The sequence below is a fragment of the Muntiacus reevesi genome, chromosome 20 (genome assembly GCF_963930625.1).
Source record: "Muntiacus reevesi chromosome 20, mMunRee1.1, whole genome shotgun sequence".
Taxonomy (NCBI): domain Eukaryota; kingdom Metazoa; phylum Chordata; class Mammalia; order Artiodactyla; family Cervidae; genus Muntiacus; species Muntiacus reevesi.
In genome coordinates, this window is record NC_089268.1 from 18,583,982 (window position 1) to 18,602,787 (window position 18,806).

At 57.2% G+C, this 18,806-nt stretch overlaps 1 protein-coding gene across 1 annotated transcript in view; it reads left to right on the plus strand.

Moving 5' to 3' along the window:
• The first annotated feature begins 4,012 nt into the window (after positions 1–4,012).
• TTBK1 (tau tubulin kinase 1) overlaps positions 4,013–18,806 on the plus strand; it is a 35,435-nt gene continuing 20,641 nt past the window's right edge. The window contains exons 1-12 of the mRNA XM_065912460.1: positions 4,013–4,120; positions 9,206–9,353; positions 9,600–9,673; positions 9,872–10,012; positions 10,941–11,045; positions 11,473–11,538; positions 11,958–12,050; positions 12,136–12,261; positions 13,576–13,730; positions 14,852–15,083; positions 15,320–15,498; positions 18,160–18,721. Of these exons, the coding sequence (XP_065768532.1) occupies positions 4,013–4,120; positions 9,206–9,353; positions 9,600–9,673; positions 9,872–10,012; positions 10,941–11,045; positions 11,473–11,538; positions 11,958–12,050; positions 12,136–12,261; positions 13,576–13,730; positions 14,852–15,083; positions 15,320–15,498; positions 18,160–18,721 (1,989 nt within the window). The remainder of the gene's footprint in view (positions 4,121–9,205; positions 9,354–9,599; positions 9,674–9,871; positions 10,013–10,940; positions 11,046–11,472; positions 11,539–11,957; positions 12,051–12,135; positions 12,262–13,575; positions 13,731–14,851; positions 15,084–15,319; positions 15,499–18,159; positions 18,722–18,806) is intronic.

The window sequence follows — 18,806 nt, forward strand, 5'->3', positions numbered from 1 at the left end:
TGGCAGGAGTAAATCGTTACTGTTATTATTATTATTATTGTCATTATGATTGTTGAAATTAGTGTGCATTTGTTGAGGACAAGAGGGATGGAAAGAAGGGAATTGAGAGAGACAAAATGCAAAGTATGTTCAGGGAATGTTGAGTAATCCAATATGTCCAGAAGGGTATCACTAGCTTCTCTAGGCTCATATTGAGAAGAATGTTTTATGTCACGGTAAGGAGTGTGCATTCCATTTGGTGAGAAAAACAAAGAGTTTGTCAACAGATGGGAGAAATGGTCAAAGAAAGAAAGAGCCAGGTTGCGCCAGGAGGTAGGGAGGTGAGAGTTATAGGTGGGGGATGGTGTTAGAAGAAAAGGGGAGGGGACTTATGAGAGGATGGGTACAGGTGAGGGGAAATGATTTTAGAGGAAAGTAATATGAATGTATAGAAGATGTCGTGGGAGAATCAGTTGAGCCTGATGGGAACAGGTGAGGAGTGATAGGGACACGCTGGGAGTGGAGAAGATAAAGGGTGATGGAGACAGGTGAGTTTTGTGGGGACAGGTAAAGAGCGACAGGGCACTGTTAGGGGATGGAGGTCAAGTGAATGGCAGAGGCCAGTGAGAAGAACCTAGGAACCGGAGCAGTTCCATCGGAGAGAGAGTCGTAGAGTCGCAGGAGTGGAGAAAGGAGCAGAGTGGAATGTGATGTCAGAGCAAGGACGATGATGTAAGAGCCGGGGCGGTGAGGAGGTGATGTCAGGGCTGGTGCTGATGCTGGCGGCGCAGTGCATTGTGGGCAGCTCCCCGCTCTGCTGCTGCCGCCGCTGTCGCCCGAGAAGGATCGGGGCCGGGCCGGACCGGGCCGGGATGGTCCCGGTCGGGAGGCCGCCGCCACCGCCGCCCGAGGGAGCGGGCCACCCAGCGCCGCACTGAGCCGCCCCCGTCCCCGCTCCGCCCCGGCCCCGGGGGATGCGCCGCCCCGAGCCGCTGCCTCCGCCGCCGCAGCCGCAGCCGCAGCGGGCACAGAGCAGGTGAGGCGAGGCGAGGCGAGGCGGGGCGGGGCGCGGCCGGCGGGCCGGGCGGGGGTCGGGGAGTGGGCTCCTTCTGGGGACCCATCGGGCCTCGGCCTGGCTCAGCTCCCAGTGCAGCCTTCTCCAGCTCCCCCTCCCTGTGCCGGCTCTGTCTCCGTCTCCACCCGAGCTGGGACGCTGGCCTACACAGCCTGGGCCGCATCCCGAGGCCTGGAATGGCGCCCTGCCCCCCGCATTACCCACCCTCTCCAGCCTGTCCTCCCGGGGTGCTGCTCCTCGCCGCTCCGCCAGTCCCAGTCCCTGTGGCTTCACTCTCCTCGCATCCCTGACAGTCCTCTCCGCTGTCTTCATAACCTCTCTCCCTTGTCCTCAGTCCCTCCATTCCTCCTAGCAGCCTGCTTACCTACTTCCTCACCCCTCAACTGTGCCCAGGAGCCCCTCTCAGAGTCCTGTCCCCTCCTCACCTGTCATGCGTACCCCCACCTGTCTCTATCTGATGTACCCCCTCCTTTGGTCCTGTCTCCCCTTGTCCCTTCCATTCCCCTCTGCCCCCTTCCACACCTCTCTTCACCTGTTCCCATTACTGCTTACCGATCCCCCACACTTCTCTTTACCCGGGCTCCCACATTCCTACACACACCTGGCTTACACCTTGCACAGGTGCACACCAACACCTATATGTGCATATGCCGTGATGAGCTCCCAACCACCTGGGTATACGCCCCACCACACTCACACACACATCATTGATCCCACTCTCTCATACACACAGTCACTGACAGATACTCATAAAACCTCCTCCACAAGCCCTCTCTCACAACACATCTATGCCGCTACACACCCAAGGGTCCTGAGAGGGCAGTCATGGGGCAGCCAAGTTCCTTGTGTTGGTCATCCCACCCTAGTCTGGGCTGAGTGCAGTCCTCTGAAGCAGAGAGTGGGGAGGCTGGCAGGCAGGGAGAGGCAGGGAACCCTCATGTATCCACTTGCCTCCACTCCACCTTCTCACACCTCACCTGTTCCATCTTTGCTTGCTCATCTATAGAATGGGATCAGGACTCACATCGTCCTCTTCTGTCTGTAAAATCCACCATCACAGGACTCGGAGGGCCCACCAGAGGTCACCCTGCTTAATTCCTCAAGGATCCCTCCCTCCTGGTTCAATTGCTTCTTCAATCTTGGCCTCCACCTGTCTCCTCCACCTTTATTCCAGATTGCCCCATCCCTCCCCCTCCTGCCATTGCCCCCATTGCCCTCTGAATTCCTGATGCCCCATTTGCCACTTGGCAGAAGGAAGGTAGAAGCCTATTTGATATCCCCACAGTCCTGACACTCTGAAGTTGCGTGGATTGGAGGAAACAGTCAGCTGAGTCATTTGGCAGAAAAACAGTGGCAATGTTCCTCTCCCTGTAGATCCCTCATGGCACACCATGACCTGTTGAAGATGGTTTCCCCGCCTTCACTATCCCATACTGCCTGGATGGCCTGGATGGCCAGACACAGGAGGCCTGGGCAATGAGCCCATCCCAAGTAAACTGAGGCTCACGGAGTTCCTGCCCCATCCGCAGGTATCTGAGGCACTTTCCTCCTCTCCACCTCCCCCACCATACCTTGCCTGAAGAACTTGCTTCCATCTGTGACTGTCCAGGGTCACTGGGAGGGCAGAGCCGTGTGCTTATGAGAAGTGTAGAGGGAAAGAAGAGAGGAAAAGATCCATTCCTGTACTGGGCTGGCAGAGATCTCAAAAAGCCATCTCTTTTGGCCCCTGTCTACACAGAGGCACCTCACCCACTGGCAGACACAAAAGCACATATAAGCACACATGGATACAGATGTACACAAAGACACACAGACACACACACAGAAAGACACACAAAGACATGAACACACACACGGACACACGCATGCGCACCAGTGACATTTCCCTGGGTAACACTGGCTGACTTTCCCAGCCCTCACACCCCTCCCGATATCCAACTTCTACCTATCCAAAGGTGACAAGAGCTGTGTTCCTTCCTGAGCTGATACAGAAAAGCGTGGGCAGAGGCTCTCTCGTCCACTGTCCATCCAGACCCTCTGCTACCCAGTATTCCTCCTGCCTTCTCTTAGACTGCTTCCACTTCCCCACTCTCCTCACTTCCCCCCAGTTTAGCCCTCTCTCTCCCTCTGGGTGACCACAGGGCTGCCTTACCTGTGAGATCCACATCTTGAGTCCATCGCCTGATGTTCACCCAATCGCTCACATCCTTGCTTCTCACCCCCCGTGGCCGTGGCCATGGTTTGGGCTCAGCTCTGAGAATGGTGGCAGACTTCTCACTCAGCACCATCCTCAAGGGGCTGTTGGGTAGCACCTCATTTTCAGATGATCACCTCTCCCACGGTCGATTAGAGCGCTCTGTCATTGTGGTGTGGGTCTTCCCTGGGTCACCCTTTGGTCAGCAAGTCTCCCCTTTCAATGAGCCTTAGATGCACAGTTTCCTGGGCACGATGTGGCATGGAAAATGTGTGGGTGTGGGGACCACAGATCCGATCCCCATGCTGGTCCTTCTTGGCTCCGGTCTCCCTGCCCAAACACCCATTCCAGTCTTGTGCCTTCCTCAGTTAGCAAGTCTTCCCCACACTCGTTAGCATCTGTCTCTTTGGGAAACGCTTTCCCCACAGCCTATTCACACATCATTTTCCTGTCCTTTTCCCATCACATGTGTGTCCCCATTGCTGGTTTTCACATCTCCAGGTTATAGTTTGCATCTCTTTCCCCCCGAACGGCATTTGTGGACTTCTACCTGGGTTTTTACACAATGCTCCCCCCAGTGACCCCTGGAGCATCTACCCAGTGGGCCAGGGAAAGATGCCAGCCAGGAGAACGGAAGTCGCCTCTTCCATATCTGCAAGTGGGTCCCGGGTCCTAGCCTGCTTCCCTCACAGTCCCTCCCCACTCCCCAGGTAGATGGCCCCCTCAGGGCAGGCCCTGCGGACACCCCTCCCTCCGGCTGGCGAATGCAGTGCCTAGCGGCCGCTCTTAAGGACGAAACCAACATGAGTGGGGGAGGGGAGCAGGCCGACATCCTGCCGGCCAACTACGTGGTCAAGGATCGCTGGAAGGTGGTGAGTGAGTGACCCGGCGAGGCAGAGGGAGGGGAGCGGGGAGGTGGAAGGGGAGGGCTTGGAGACCTGTTAAAGCAGGTGCCTGCGGCGGCCCTACCCTAAGAGGGAGGTGCCCCTGAGTTCATTTGCACATGGCTTGCATGTCGTTCTTTTGCCTACACTTGTCGACCATCGCTTTCTCCCGGTGCCCCCGTCTCCAACCCCGCCGTCTCTCACCCCTTTCCCCGCTAGGTCATGTTGGTTGGGCCCAGCCTGAAACAACTCTTGGTTGGATGTCGGAGCGGGAGCTGCAGAGCTCTGGGAGGGGAGGAGGATGGGGGTGGGGGAGGGGGCTCTTTCTCTGTTGGACCTTGGAGAAGGGCAGTGAGCGAGCCCCTCCTCTTCCGCAGAGGACAGAAAAGCCTGGGTTCGGGGAAAGAGGCCCTGCAGGCGGCTCCCACCGCATCCGCACTCCATCTTCTCCATCCACCCTCCTCCCCTCACGGCTTCCTGCGGCAGGTGCAACATGCCGAGACTCCATCTCCCAGCGTGCCTTGCTCCTCCAGCCCGGGACTTCAGGCTGCTCGGCCTGCTGGGAATTGTAGTCCGAGCCTCCTCAGAGCTTTGGGCCTCGGATGGGAGGGAGACGCGTGAGGGTCGAGGCAAAGGCAGTGCAGTGTATGCTGAACGGGACCTACTGTAGAAATACTGATTTGCTGTTGTTGTTGTTGTTGGTAGCGCGGGAATCTTAGTTCCCCAACGAGGGATCCAACCTTGCCCCCCGGCAGTGGAAGCACAGTCCTAACCACTGGACAGAGGGTGGGGGCTCAACTCACCAGAGGTGCAGGGTTGAAAGGAGAGTGGGACGTCCCGATTGCCCTGCCGGTTACCATGGCAACAGCCACCCCGTGGGCAGATTCGCCAGTGGCCCAGGGAGAGGGGCAAAAGCCGCAACACATTGTCAGAGATGTCCCTGGGACTGGGAGCAGGGGCTGAGAAGGGAGCTGGAGAAGCCAGAGAGCAAGGGAATGGGCTGTCTGTGTCCCAGAGGGGGCTTCCTGAGAGGGGAAGGGAGGGGACAGAAATCAGGAGAGGAGGATCCAGGGCAGGAATCAAAGGAATGAGGGTCTGGCAAAGTGAGGAGTGTTCTTCCAAGACCACACCCCCACCAGGTCCTGTTCAGGGTAGTTTCTGGCAGATTGGGGGCAGGAGGACTTTTGCACTGAAGAGGTGAGAAGAGGGTGCTCGCCAGCATAACGAGTTTAGGTTAGAACTTTCCTGTGCTTTTTGAGGGAGGGGGTGGGAGATGAGTGGGGAGAGACGTGGCAGAGGTCGGGTTGGGGACAGGGAGCAAGCCCTTAGTCTTTACAGGGTGAATTCTCTTTCCCCTCACTCCCTCCCTGGGCCCTGGAGAAGTAGACAGGGTGGGGTGCCAGATGCACCCCCCTCAGCCAGCCTCCACGAGGGCCAGGAGTGAGGCACAGCTCAGGAACCAAGAACAAGCCGCTCAGATGGTCTACGCCAGGAGGAAAGGAGGGTCCATGGCACTAGGTGGAGTATTTTTAAATGACAGCTTTCTTCTTGAGGGGTGCCCCTCTGAATCAGAATAAAAAACTATAATAACAATAAAAACTTAAGGTTTATTTTGAGCATGTACTGTGGCCGGGCAATGTGTAAAGTCCCTTACATGCCTGACCTCAACAACCTATGGGATAGATACCATTATTATTCCCATTTCACAGGTATGGAAACTGAGACACAAAGATGAGCTAACTTGCCAGGTTCCCATGACTGGCTGGTGAAACCAGCTCTGTCCGATTGCTAGTGCAACAGTCACAGAACTGTGCCATTCATTTCCCAAGTATAAATCTCTCCAAGAATTAAGATCACAGAGTCGAGGGAGAATTGTGACCTATTGTAGCCCCATTCTCATTTTACAGAAGGAGAAAAGCAGAAACTCATCCTGGGTCACCCAGAGCTGGGCCAAGAAACCAGGTTTCCTTTTTCCTAAGTGAATGCTGGTCCTATTGTGTCCTATTGTATCGAGGTCCTTCAGCAGTGGAGGGGTTCCTGAGAAAATGTAGGAGGGAAGAAACAGGGTCTAGTTGTGAGAATGTTCCTGTTACTGGGCGTGGGCAAAGCTGTTCTGGGACTTTTGTGGGGCTTGGGCAGTCAGTTTTGCCTCCAACTGGCCTCTTCAAAAATAATAAAGTACTAAAAATTGCAATTGTGTGATTGCACTTCTATAATAAGGAATAAATTAATATTATATCATAAAAATTTTATCTAAAAAGTTCATTTATTCCCCTTATGACTTTAAAAGAAATTAGAACATTTTCATGGCCTTCTAAAAGTATTATTAGGGAACTAGCCTCTGTGCCCAGTGTACTCTCCTGCCCCCAGAGGTTCTGTAATGGGTGGGTAGGGGTGAGTAGGGAACTAAGAGAGGAGAAAAACTGGAAGTGGAGGTGGTAGAGAAATACCCTTTGGTGTCCTGGGAAATTCGGGAATAGATGTCAGAAATGTCTTGAGTGCCCTGAGCCCTCCTTACCATCTCTAGCAAGGATGTTGGAACCCGGCAAATCTGGGCTTGAATCTCAGCACTCATACTGTTAATGCCAGTATGATCAACAGTTCCTACAAAATTGCAGTTAAGAGCATGGGTTCTGCATTAGATTGCATGTGCTAAGTCGCTTTAGTCATGTCAGACTCTTAGCGATCCTATGAATCGTAGCCCGCCAGGCTCCTTTGTTCATGGGATTCTCCAGGCAAGAATACTGGAGTGGGTTGCCTTGTCCTTCCCCATGGGACCTTCCCGACCCAGGGATCAAACCCAGGTCTCTTGCATTGGCAAGCAGTTCTTTACCATTGCCTGGATTTAAATGAAACCTGGCTTTGCTACTTACTAGCAGTGCGAACTGGGGCAAGGTACTTAACTCTCTGTGCCTTAGTTTTCCTTTTGTGCAAAATGACAACTCCTGTGAGTTGTTGGGAGCCTCTGGGGACGAGCTGAGATGAAATCTGTGAGTCTGGAGCAGACAGAACCCAAGGGTACTGGTCGTACCCTCTCCCTTGCCCTTTCCTCCATGTTGCCACAAAGAAAACCATAAAGGAATCTAGAAGATACTAGAATCTCCCCTGAGTTTAACGTTCCCCAGAAGACCTGCCATAGGTTCCCTTGAGCCTGTCTCTGTCTCTTCCTGTTCAAAATTCTTCTGGAAGCCTGACCTTACCTTTTATCTCAAGCAGAGAGGGACCCTGGTGTCTCCCTGTTCTTCCTGCATCCTCTTTCTTGGGCACAAGAACCCAACCAGCCTTCCACTTGTCTTCTCAATCTTCCCTGCATCCTCCTGTCTCTTTCTAGAGTGTTTACCACTGTGACCTGCTGGGAACTCCCAGTCCTCAGCTCTGCCCTGCCCCCTTTCCTCTGCCGTTCCCATGTTTCAACCACCATTAAACATTTATTGGGCATGTGAGTGCTGAGTAAATGCTACAGGGAGGGTTCGGAGATGCGGGAGGCTCAGAGTCAGGAGTTTACAGGCTGGATGACCAGAGCAGCTTCCATCCAATTGTGAGTAAGCCCAGCTGCAGCTGGTGTGTTACAAGCCATTTACAATCCAGCAGGACAGGAGAAAGGGCTCAGGAAGAGAGCAGGCTATCCATGATGGCTTCTTTGGGAGGTGAGAATGGAACTGTACAGCTTTCTTTCTTTCTTTTTTTTTTTTCCTAGTGAGGCATTTTATTTGCCTGGATGTGTTACAACACTAGAAAAAGAATCTCAGGATTTTCCCTCCTGTGTTTTTTTGTCCTACTTCCTCACATTTCATGATGCCAGTTGGGGTTATCAGTACAGTGAAATCACACTGATGGAGCGAGAACAGGTTATTCTGCCATTTTTCTAGATCTTTGAGTTGCTCCTCAAACCTGGGGCTGATCCCCCTACACTTGCTTAGCCTACCTATGATGTTCACAACAATTTTGCTAGTTCTGTGAGCACTGATGATGTCAAGCTCACCAATGTAACCATGCTTCACCGTCACAGTTAGAAACTGGATGATGACTCTAGAGCATAGCCTGGTAAGAACCTGGCATTTGCCTCTCTTTTTGTCGTTGTTGATGCTCTTGAGGGCATCAGCCAGAACATTCATGCTTATCATTTTGGTGGCATGGAAAGATGGCAGTAACACGTGTGCATCTTACTTAAACCAAAAAAGTCCCCACTTAGAACTCAGCACCTTCTCCCCTGTCCCCCCATCATTGCCAGCAGCACCCTCACTCTGCAAGAGCCCTGGTCCCCTGACTTGAAATGACTTTTAATCCCGCCCCCTAACTCAGCTTTGCTCATCTCCCCTGGCCAGTTCTTTTTCTCTCTCAGTTCTCCCCTCTGTCTTTTCTCACTCCCTGCCTGGGGATGCTGGAGGTGGGGGAGCCCAGAGGGTCAGAGATCCACTGCAGTGCTCCCTGGGAACAGACAGATTTTCTCCAAACTTCCATCCCCACCATGTTCCCTGGGAGAGGAGACTCACCCTGGTTTTGGGCATCTGACCTCAGGCCTCAGGAATGACGTGGGCAGAGAACACCCTTTGCTGAGTCCCCACCCCCAGACACTCTCCTCTAGATGCTCTCTGCCCCTGGTGTCATCTTTCAGGAGACTGCCAACCCCTGAAAGGGCTGGCCTCCCTGGGGGACCCACCTGAAACTGTGAGGTTCTGGAAATTAGTTTTGCTTCTGGATGGAGGCTGCTCAGTCTAGGTGGGGGATGGGGGGAGCGTGGTATTTATGTCCTTTAAATGGCTCACAACAGCCCATTATCTCTTTAGAATCCTGCATGGGTTTGTCTCCATGTCTCTGTGTAGTCTCAGATCTCATAACTTTCCCCCCTGCCCACGTGATGTGTGGCCCTGTGTGTGTGTGTAGGGTGGCGGGGGGGGGGTGGTGGTTGCTGAGCTGTCTGTCTCTAGCACTAGGAGAGGAGGTGGGAGCACTGGTGGGTGGGGGATCCTCTCCTCCAAGGACACTGAAGGATGTGAGCCAGCAGTGGGTTGGGTGGAGAGCTACTCAGCCTGATCTCCGTGCCCCCTCTTCCCCTCTCCCCTGTCTCTGTAGCTCAAAAAGATCGGGGGCGGGGGCTTTGGTGAGATCTACGAGGCCATGGACCTGCTGACCAGGGAGAATGTGGCCCTCAAGGTGGAGTCAGCCCAGCAACCCAAGCAGGTCCTCAAGATGGAGGTGGCCGTGCTCAAAAAGCTGCAAGGTGTGGGTACAGGGCAGGAGGGGAGGGGAGGAGTGATGGAGCCCGGGGCCGATAGGTGATGGGCAAGGGGCTCTGGGACATGAGTCCAAGAACCACGATGGGCTTAAGGTGCAGGGGGAGGTGGGAGAAATGTTCAGGGCCCAGGGCTGGGGGACCAGAAATCAAGAGCGCCCCAGGAGCCCACCTTAGGGTTGGAAGTAGGGAAGAAGGAGTGGGAGTTGGGAGACCCCTGTCTGTACCCCTCAGGGAAAGACCACGTGTGCAGGTTCATTGGCTGTGGACGGAACGAGAAGTTCAACTATGTGGTGATGCAGCTCCAGGTGAGCCCCCACGGCCCATCCTCCCTCCTCTCTCCCCCAAGAGATCTGGCGGGGACGTCTGGGGTAGGATGGAGACGGTGGACTCCGGAGGAGCGGGGACTGGGCACAAGCCTTAGGGGGGTGGCGAGGCTGGGAAGAGTGTCACGGTGGCGGTGGACAGCTGGATGGCAGCTGAGCAGGGCCCCGCCCTCACCGCAGGGCCGGAACCTGGCTGACCTGCGCCGCAGTCAGCCGCGGGGCACCTTCACGCTGAGCACCACGCTGCGGCTGGGCAAGCAGATCCTGGAGTCCATCGAGGCCATCCACTCCGTGGGCTTCCTGCACCGCGACATCAAGCCGGTGAGGGTGGGCCCCTCCTCCGAAGCTCCCCCCACCTTCTCTCCTTCCCTGGGTCCCCTGTGTCTTCTCCAGAGCAGTGGTTGGGGCGGGGACAGCTTCTTCTGCCTGTCACCTCCTCCTGCTCTCCATCCCCAGCACCACCTCCTCCTCTCCCCTGCCTCCCAGGAGCACCTCTGTCCACCCTTGGCCATGCCCGTGGCCTCCCCTCTCTTCTCTCCTCTTCCCTTTTCTCACCCCTGACCTGAATAATCCTTGAACCGGGAAAGGTGAAGGGGTTGGGGAAAGATGGAGGGATTGAGGAAGAGGACCTCGGGGCTGGGGTTTGGGAAGAGATTCCAAGTAGCTAATTTTGTGACATCTCGGATCTTGGTGCTGGGGGGAAAACCTCTGATTTAAAGTGGTGAGGGACTTGCCTCGTGGTCCAGTGGCTAAGACTCTCCACTCCCAATTCAGGGGGCCCGGGTTCGATCCCTGGGCAGGGAACTAGATTCCACGTGCTGCAACTAAGGCCCAAATAAATAAATAGCAAATTAAAAAACAAAAAAAGTGAAAGCAGGCCCAGAAAGGTTGGTTGAGTGGCGGAAAGTCACATGGCAAGGACGATGCTGGCTGCCTGGTGCTGCAGAGCAGGACAGCTACACTAGGCCACATGGTTGCCGGGAGTCCCGGGGGCTCCGAGCCAGGCGGTCCTCGGCTGGGTCACCTCTTGCTGTGTGATCTGGGAGAAGCCCCCAGCTGGCCCTCAGTTTCCTCCTCTCTAAAGTGATGATAATCACACCTGCCCCTCAGACGAGGGTCATGGTGGTATTTTACTCTCGTGTGAGTGTGAGGGGGGTGGAGGGGCTCTCACCAGAGCTGTTTCTGGAGTCTCCTGAGGTGGGCCAGGTGGGAGCTCACAGGTGGCCTCACAGCTGCTGTCTCCCCCCAGTCAAACTTTGCCATGGGCAGGCTGCCCTCCACCTATCGAAAGTGCTACATGTTGGATTTCGGGCTGGCCCGGCAGTACACCAACACCACGGGGGACGTCCGGCCTGTGAGTACCGCCGCTCACCGGAATCCTGGCGTCCTCGCCCCCACCCCCGGATCTGGGGACCCTTCCCAGCCTTTCCTGAAGCTGCCTAGACGGGCCTGGCCTCAGTGTCACTCAGCGCTGAATCCACACGCGGCCCGTTCCCTCTCCCCGTTGGCCTGAGTGCAGGCCACTTCCACGCCCTGTGATGTCTGCCCGCTCCCGGCAAGGACAGACGAGCAGGGGCATCAAGCAGGGGCGGGAGGCAGGTTTAAGACTGGGCTTGTGTGTCAGGGTGCTCTTGACCCACGTGATCCGGAGCGGGGGTGGGGTAGGGGGCGGAGCGGGGGGGCCGGCAGGGCTAGAGTGGGCTGAGGAGGCTTGGTAAGCAGGGTTGAGATCACGGTCAGGGCGGTGGGTGACATTCCTGGTGGTGTCCTCCCCTCTGCAGCCTCGGAATGTGGCCGGGTTTCGGGGGACCGTTCGCTATGCCTCGGTCAATGCCCACAAGAACCGGGTGAGTGGCTGGGCCGGGACTGGGGGAGGTAAGACAGTACGGGCACAGGTCATGGGTAGGGTGTGCGGCTGTTGGCGGGGTGGGGAGGAGCCCGAGACGGGGGCTGGAAGCTGCCCCTCCAGAGACCCTGGAGGAGGGCTCCCCTGGTGCCTCCCCTTGATGTCACCTTCTTCCTTACTTGGGGGATCCCCTCCTCTCTGTCCACACCACGAATCTCTGGAGGAGGAGCAAACTCACACAGAAGTTTTGATTGAGGGATCCTGTGTGTTGATGGGGCAGGAGTGGAGCCATGGCTTCAGGGAGACCCTAGCTCTGCCCACAGGCACCCTGACTGGGGTCCCCCAGTGAAGGGTCAGCCCCCACTCCCAGGGAAGGACCTGAGAGCCGTGGGTGACCCCCCTCCGCACCCCCACCCCCAGGAGATGGGCCGCCACGATGACCTGTGGTCCCTTTTCTACATGCTGGTGGAGTTTGCAGTGGGTCAGCTGCCTTGGAGGAAGATCAAGGACAAGGTGAGGCCAGTACAGCTGGGCCTGGGGGTGGCGAGGGTATGGAGGGCAGCCGGGGCTCCATCTCCTGGTGTCCCTTTGCCTCCAGGAGCAGGTAGGGATGATCAAGGAAAAGTATGAGCACCGGATGCTGCTGAAGCACATGCCCTCCGAGTTCCACCTCTTCCTGGACCACATTGCCAGCCTCGACTACTTCACGAAGCCCGATTACCAGGTGGGAGCCTGCCACCCACCACTGCACCCCCTTCTCTGTGGGTGACCGTCTCCAGCACCATCTATCCTGCTGAGGCCCCATGCCCCTGCCGGCTTGGTCCCGAGCACCTCCCCTGCTCGTCCAACTGCACGAAGGAAACTGTTCTCTGCTCTTGTAAACAGCAGTCACAGCTCCAATTTATCAAGAGCTCATCCTGCTCTCAGCGCTTTTCCTGCCTTAATTCATTTAAGCTTTAAAACAAGCCTTTGGCGATATCACGTGTTCTTCATGTTATTATTCCAGCACTTAATCATTAATGAAACCAAGTGCTTTCGAGGACTTTACATCGAAACTCTGTAGGAGACCAAGTGGGATGATTGTCCCCATTTCACAGATGAGGAAACTGAGGCCTGGCAGCCTGGTGAGGAGCAGGGCAGGGCTCGGGCACACTTGCCTCCAAGTCCAGTGCTCTTTCCAAGGTGCCCTCACCACACTTGTATGGGGCCTGCTGACCCTGATCAAAGAATGGGGGAAACAGTGTTCTGCCAGGATCCACTGTGTGCCAGGCATGGCCACACCCCTCGGGAGCACGGAGAGTGTCAGGCCTACAGTGGGTCCACAGTAAAGGGGGTCCCGCTAGCAGAGAGAACCGTCTGGAGAGAGAGCTAAGTCAGAGCAGGAACGTCTGGGGGACTGCCACCTCCTAAACCCAGAGACCCGGTTGTTGGCAGAGATCCCTTACTTGGGTAGTCGGGAGACCATGCCCCTTAGTTCTAACTGAGCCTCATGAGGTCCCCCAGACCACACAGCTTCCAGCACACCCTGAGCTGGGCCCTGCAACTGGCTGCTAGAAATGTAGAGGCGGCAGGCAGGCCTGTGAATGGTTCAAACTGAGGCTGTGTGGGCGAGGGAATCAGGGAAGGCTTCAGGTGGGAGAGAATGGTGGGCCAGGCACTGCAGGCAGACGAAGCATTCTGTGCAGAGGTATGACCCCAGGTGGTGGGTTTGGGAAACTACTGCTGCTGCTGCGTCTGCTGAGCCGGTGGCGATGGCAGAGGAGGCTGGGGACAGGAATGAGAGGGACACATCTCCAAGGGCCCGTGTCCAGCCAGGGGGGAGCTGAAGTCCAGACAATAATTTGCATGCTGATTTGCATATCGTGTGCATGTTTTCATTTAAAATCAATGTGCCCTTCTCCTTCCAATGCCCCCTCTTGGCCCTTCCCTGTCCTGGAAGGCCCCTGTCTTCCCCTCTGCAACCCCAGCACCTGCCCCCTCCTCCTGGCTAGCCCCTGGGGTCACCGCTCTGTCCTCCCGCCACCCCTGCCCCCTGCAGCTGATCATGTCAGTGTTTGAGAACAGCATGAAGGAGCGGGGCATCGCTGAGAATGAGGCCTTTGACTGGGAGAAGGCGGGCAATGACGCCCTCCTGTCCACGAGCACCTCCACCCCGCCCCAGCAGAACACGCGGCAGACAGCAGCCATGTTTGGGTGAGTCTCGGGAGGGGCGATGGCCCTGTGGGGGGGCAGACGACCCCTGCCCCCAGGTGTCACCTGGGAAGCCAGCCCTCTCCTCCTCTTCCTACCCGGACACACACCTGGCTGTCTCTTGTTCTCGGTGCTCAGAAGCGGGGCTCTTGAATCCCAGGAAGTCCTTCAATCTGGGGATGCTATGGACATCCCTATTTGGAGTTCTTGACCTTCCTGGGGAGTAGGGAGCCCTGAGTGAGGTTCCCCCGGGGCCCACAGTTTGGTGATCACACATGGCCAGGTCTTGAGCCCCAGCTTTGGGCCCTGTAGGGCTCAGAGAAGAAACTTGCAGCCCCTGACCTCAAAATGCTCAGTTGAGTTGAGGATGTTTGTAATCGATGAGTCGGCAAACTCAGATCCAAGTGAAAAGTACAAAGACTGAGTGGCCCAGGGAGGGGCCAGAGTGAGAAGGTTTCCCCCCGCCTCACCGTCCCAGGAGCAAGCCAAGGGACCCGCTGGGGAGACTCGGCAGGACTTGCTGGTACACGTGGTGCCAGTTCTGTGATGATGTTGCTCGAGGAACTCCAAAGTGATTCTTTCTTTAGACCCATTTCCTAGTCTGAAGGGCTTCCCAGGTGGTGCTAGTAGCAAAGAAACTCGTTTGCCCACGGGTTTGTCCCTGGGTCGGGAAGATCCCCTGGAGAAGGAAATGGCAACCCACTCCAGTATTCTTGCCTGGAGAATCCCGTGGACAGAGTAGCCTGGTGGGCTACAGCCCATGGGGTCACATGGAGTCAGATACGACTGATGTGACTTAGCAGGCGTGTATGCCCAGTCTCGAGGAATCAGGCCAGCAAACTGCAGTAGGGAGCTGGCAGGCCTGCAAAGCAGCGAATCTCCTAAATAAACAGAGCCAGGTGGTGCTGTGGCCCGCCTCCAAGTCTCTGCCCACTGGAGCCACCTGGGTGGGTATTATGGTCCCAGAGGGTCTACAAGCCAGAGATGGAGATAGGCCTATGGACGCCCCCAACCTGCTGGACCTCTCCTATGCCCCCGCCCACAGGTGGTGGGTGGTCTCCAGGGCTAGATGAGAGGGCAGCCCCCCACCAGCCTTGCCCACGGCCCCCTCCTGGCCTCCACAGGGTGGTCAATGTGACGCCAGTGCCTGGTGACCTGCTCCGGGAGAACACCGAGGACGTGTTGCAGGGCGAGCACCTCAGTGACCAGGAGAATGCACCCCCGATCCTGCCTGGACGGCCCCCCGAGGGGCTGGGTCCCAGCCCCCACCTTATCCCCCACCCCGGGGGTCCTGAGGCTGAAGTCTGGGAGGAGACGGATGTCAACCGGAACAAACTCCGGATCAACATTGGAAAAGTAACTGCAGCCAGGGAGGGCGACATGGGTGGCCTTCTCCCCCTCCCCCCTTGCTCCCCACCCGTGGATCCCTCTCCCCAGCCACCTGCCTGCTCGCCCTGCCTGCTTGGGCTGGCGCCTTCCCGGGATCACTGGCACCCAGTGCTTGGACCTCCCGCTCCCTCCTTTGCCCTGAGAAAACCACAGCCCCACAGCCGCCCGTCAGCCCCAGCTCATGGGACTCCCCTCTCCTGCAGACCCCCGCTGTGGTGGAGGAGGAGCAGAGCCGCGGTGTGGGGGTTCCCAGCTCCCCAGTGCGGGCTCCCCCAGACTCGCCGACAACCCCTGTCCGTTCTCTGCGCTACCGGAGGGTCAACAGCCCTGAGTCCGAGAGGCTGTCCACAGCAGACGGGCGGGTGGAACTGCATGACAGGAGGTGGGTCTGGAGCCAGGGGGATGGTCCAGAGTCCCCAGTCCCCTCCCATCCCATCAGCGTCTCACAGCTGGTCTGGAGGAAGGGCAGTTTCCAGGCAGATGTGGGGGACCCTGGAAGGGTTACGAGGTTTATGCTTGGTCCTGGGGACTCAGTTAGCATTAGTGACTAGCCCTGGAGAGGGGGTGGGGGTATAGAGGGCCCAGCTCAGGCCACGGAGGGGCGTGGGGTGAGGGCAGGCATAGGAGGAGGTGAAGGCTGAGATGGTAGGTGGGCGTGCTTCCAGAACCTCTTTCCCTAGGGACTAATTACAGAGGCCTCAGAGCAACTGGGGAAGCTTCCTCCAGCTCTGGGGGAGGGACCTGGAGAAGATTCAGCGGGTGTTGAGGGGGGTTTTGAGAAGGAGACAGATCATGCTTTGGGGGTCAGGGCTTGGGAGTCTGAATGTCAGGGAGGGAGAGGGACCTGGTTGATGTGAGGGAGTGTTGGGAGAGTTGAGAGCCAAGGCGAGTCTTTAGGATGTGGGATGAGAGTGGCTGGTGGCCCACGGCTGCCAGGGACCAGGGCGGGATCCTCATCTGGTGGGTGGGACCACCTCAGGTGGCAGAGATGACCCCAGCCCCCTTGGCCCAGCCTCGGGGTAGGGGGTCCTGTCCACACCCATGTCTCCCCCTGCCCCATCTCAGCCACCATTTCCCCTCTGGATTCTGCCCCAAACTGCGCTCCACCTCCGGGATGGGCACAGTGCCCCTCTGGGGTACTCGAGACAGGGCAGCCCTGTGCCAATCCCTCTGGTGACCCCAGGACGGAGGGACGAAGGCCCTGTCCTGAGGGAGCCATCAGCCCTCACACACACACTCATATCCACACTCACCCCACTCACACTCTCACAGGTTGAATCCCCTGGAAAGAAGACCACATTTTCCTCCTGGTCCCCCAGAGGGTTCAGGAAACAGGGAGGAGTGAGGAAGGGCAGTTTGGAAGGGAGATGAGTGGAGGAGGGAGGTGGGAAATGCCCTGAGCAAAGACAGTCCTGGAGAGCACCTTGGTCTGGCCCAGAGTGGACCCTTGTTTCAGGAGAGGAGGGGGTCAAGGGGAGATTTTTCTGGAAGGGAAGGGTCAAGATCTCAAGCAGGGCAGAGGATTTGGGGGCTCTGGGGCACGTGGGAGCAGGAGAGTGTATGAAGCAGATGGGATCAGGGTGTGCCCCACCCTGCTTTCTTTGATCCCCCCCAACCCCATCTTCAGCCTCTCTCTCCCTCTGGCCCCGTCTCTCCTTCATGTCCATCAAAACAAGCCACGCTCTTGGGAAAGCAAGTGACGTCAACCACTTAAACAGGAGTGTGAATGTAAGACCCGGGTGACCTCCCTTTGTTTTTTTTTAAGTTTACGAACAAATCGATAAAAATGCTGTGCAGATTAGTGTTGGCAGGGCCCACATAGGCCAGGGTGGGAGGATGCTGAGAAAGGCCGACAGAAGGCTTTGATCTGCACCCCTCCCCTCACAGGCTCGATTCTGCGGGGAGGATGGCAGTCAGCCCCCTGCCCACAGCCTGAGTGTGAGTGAGTTCTCTGCGGTTCTCAGCAGGGCACCCTGGAATGTGGGGGAGGACAGTTCTTCCTTGTGTAGTATCCGGCATCTTCCTCATGTAGCATTCCTGAGGAATATCCTCACCTTGGGGCCAGTAAACCTCAGTTGAGAACCTCAGCAAATCACGTGAGATTCACAGCACAGGTTAAGATAACAACGAAAGAGATGTCCCCAGGTAGAATCAGTGTCCCAGAGGCAAAAGCCAGAGGGGACCCAACCCCTGCCTGGCAGAACTCACCGCCTCCCGGGGAGATAGACTCATAAACACACACGTGCTGTGACGTGAGGGGACACAGGCAAGCCCTGGGAGGGCAAACTAGTCCCCCCAGGGCAAACTAGCCCCCCATCAATGCAGGTGGGAACAGCTCCCTATAGGAAGTGACACTGAGCTGGGGTGGACAGCACAGGGTGGAAGAGCAGGCCGTGCGGGAGGAGCGACATTTATAAAGGCACAGAGGTGTGAAAAATTTAGGAAAAAGTAGGTGATTTTGAGATGGGTCTGGCTAGGGTAAATGGGAAACAGGGCCTCTGTCTGGCTGCCAGGGGCCTTGAATGCCAGACTAAGGCGTGTGGGCTTTGTTCTGGGCTGGTGGGGGGTGGGGGGCGGTCACTGGAGTTCACTACCTGAAACCAGCCAGGTAGGCCTGAAGGGTGATGGTAAGAGGCCAGAAAACCATCAGCATACTCGAGGGCCAGGTGGGTGTGTTTGTCTTGGGCACATCAGGTGCAAGCCTGGAGGGGGTGGAAGCCCTGGCTGGGCAAGCATCAAGTTATCTTTAGGAAGATCCAAATTTCTGGGAATGGTCTGGAGGACAGTGTTCCTTGAGCCCAAGAATTTTACTTACTGCGTGTTTAGATTCCTGGAACATAGTAAGCATTCAAAAATGTGTGTTGAATGAATGCATGAGCTCTTTGCAAGGACTGAGGTTGCAGGGTGATAACCCAGGAGGTGGCTGAGCCTGGCCCGGGGTAGGAGGACGGAGTCAGGAGGTCCCAGGCATAGAGCTCCACCTCGGGGTCCCTGGGGATCCAGAGAGGCCGGGCACTGAGCCCCACGTGGGGTGGCTTTGCAGGTCACGGATGGATCTGCCTGGTTCACCATCGCGCCAAGCCTGCTCCTCGCAGCCGGCCCAGATGCTGTCAGTGGACACAGGCCACGCCGACCGGCAGGCCAGCGGCCGCATGGACGTGTCAGCCTCCGTTGAGCAGGAGGCCCTGAGCAACGCCTTCCGCTCGGTGCCACTGGCCGAGGAGGAGGACTTCGACAGCAAAGAGTGGGTCATCATCGACAAGGAGACGGAGCTGAAGGACTTCCCCCCGGGGGCTGAGCCCAGCACGTCAGGCACCACGGACGAGGAGCCTGAGGAGCTGCGGCCGCTGCCTGAGGAGGCTGAGGAGCGGCGACGGCCAGGGCCAGAGCCCGCCGTCCGGCCCCGGGGACGCGGCATGCACACGCTGGCCGAGGAGGACCTGCGGCTGACACCTGCCCAGCCCCCACCACCCCAGCTGAGCCAGGCCGACGGCCGGTCAGAGACATCACAGCCCCCCACGCCCGGCAGCCCTTCCCACTCGCCCCTGCACTCTGGACCCCGCCCCCGACGGAGAGAGTCGGATCCCACGGGCCCGCAGAGACAGGTAAGGCTGGGCTCGCACCCCACTCCCCATTCCCAACGCCCACAGTCCTGGCGTGCCGCTGAGAGTGCTCCCGTGTGCTCCCCGG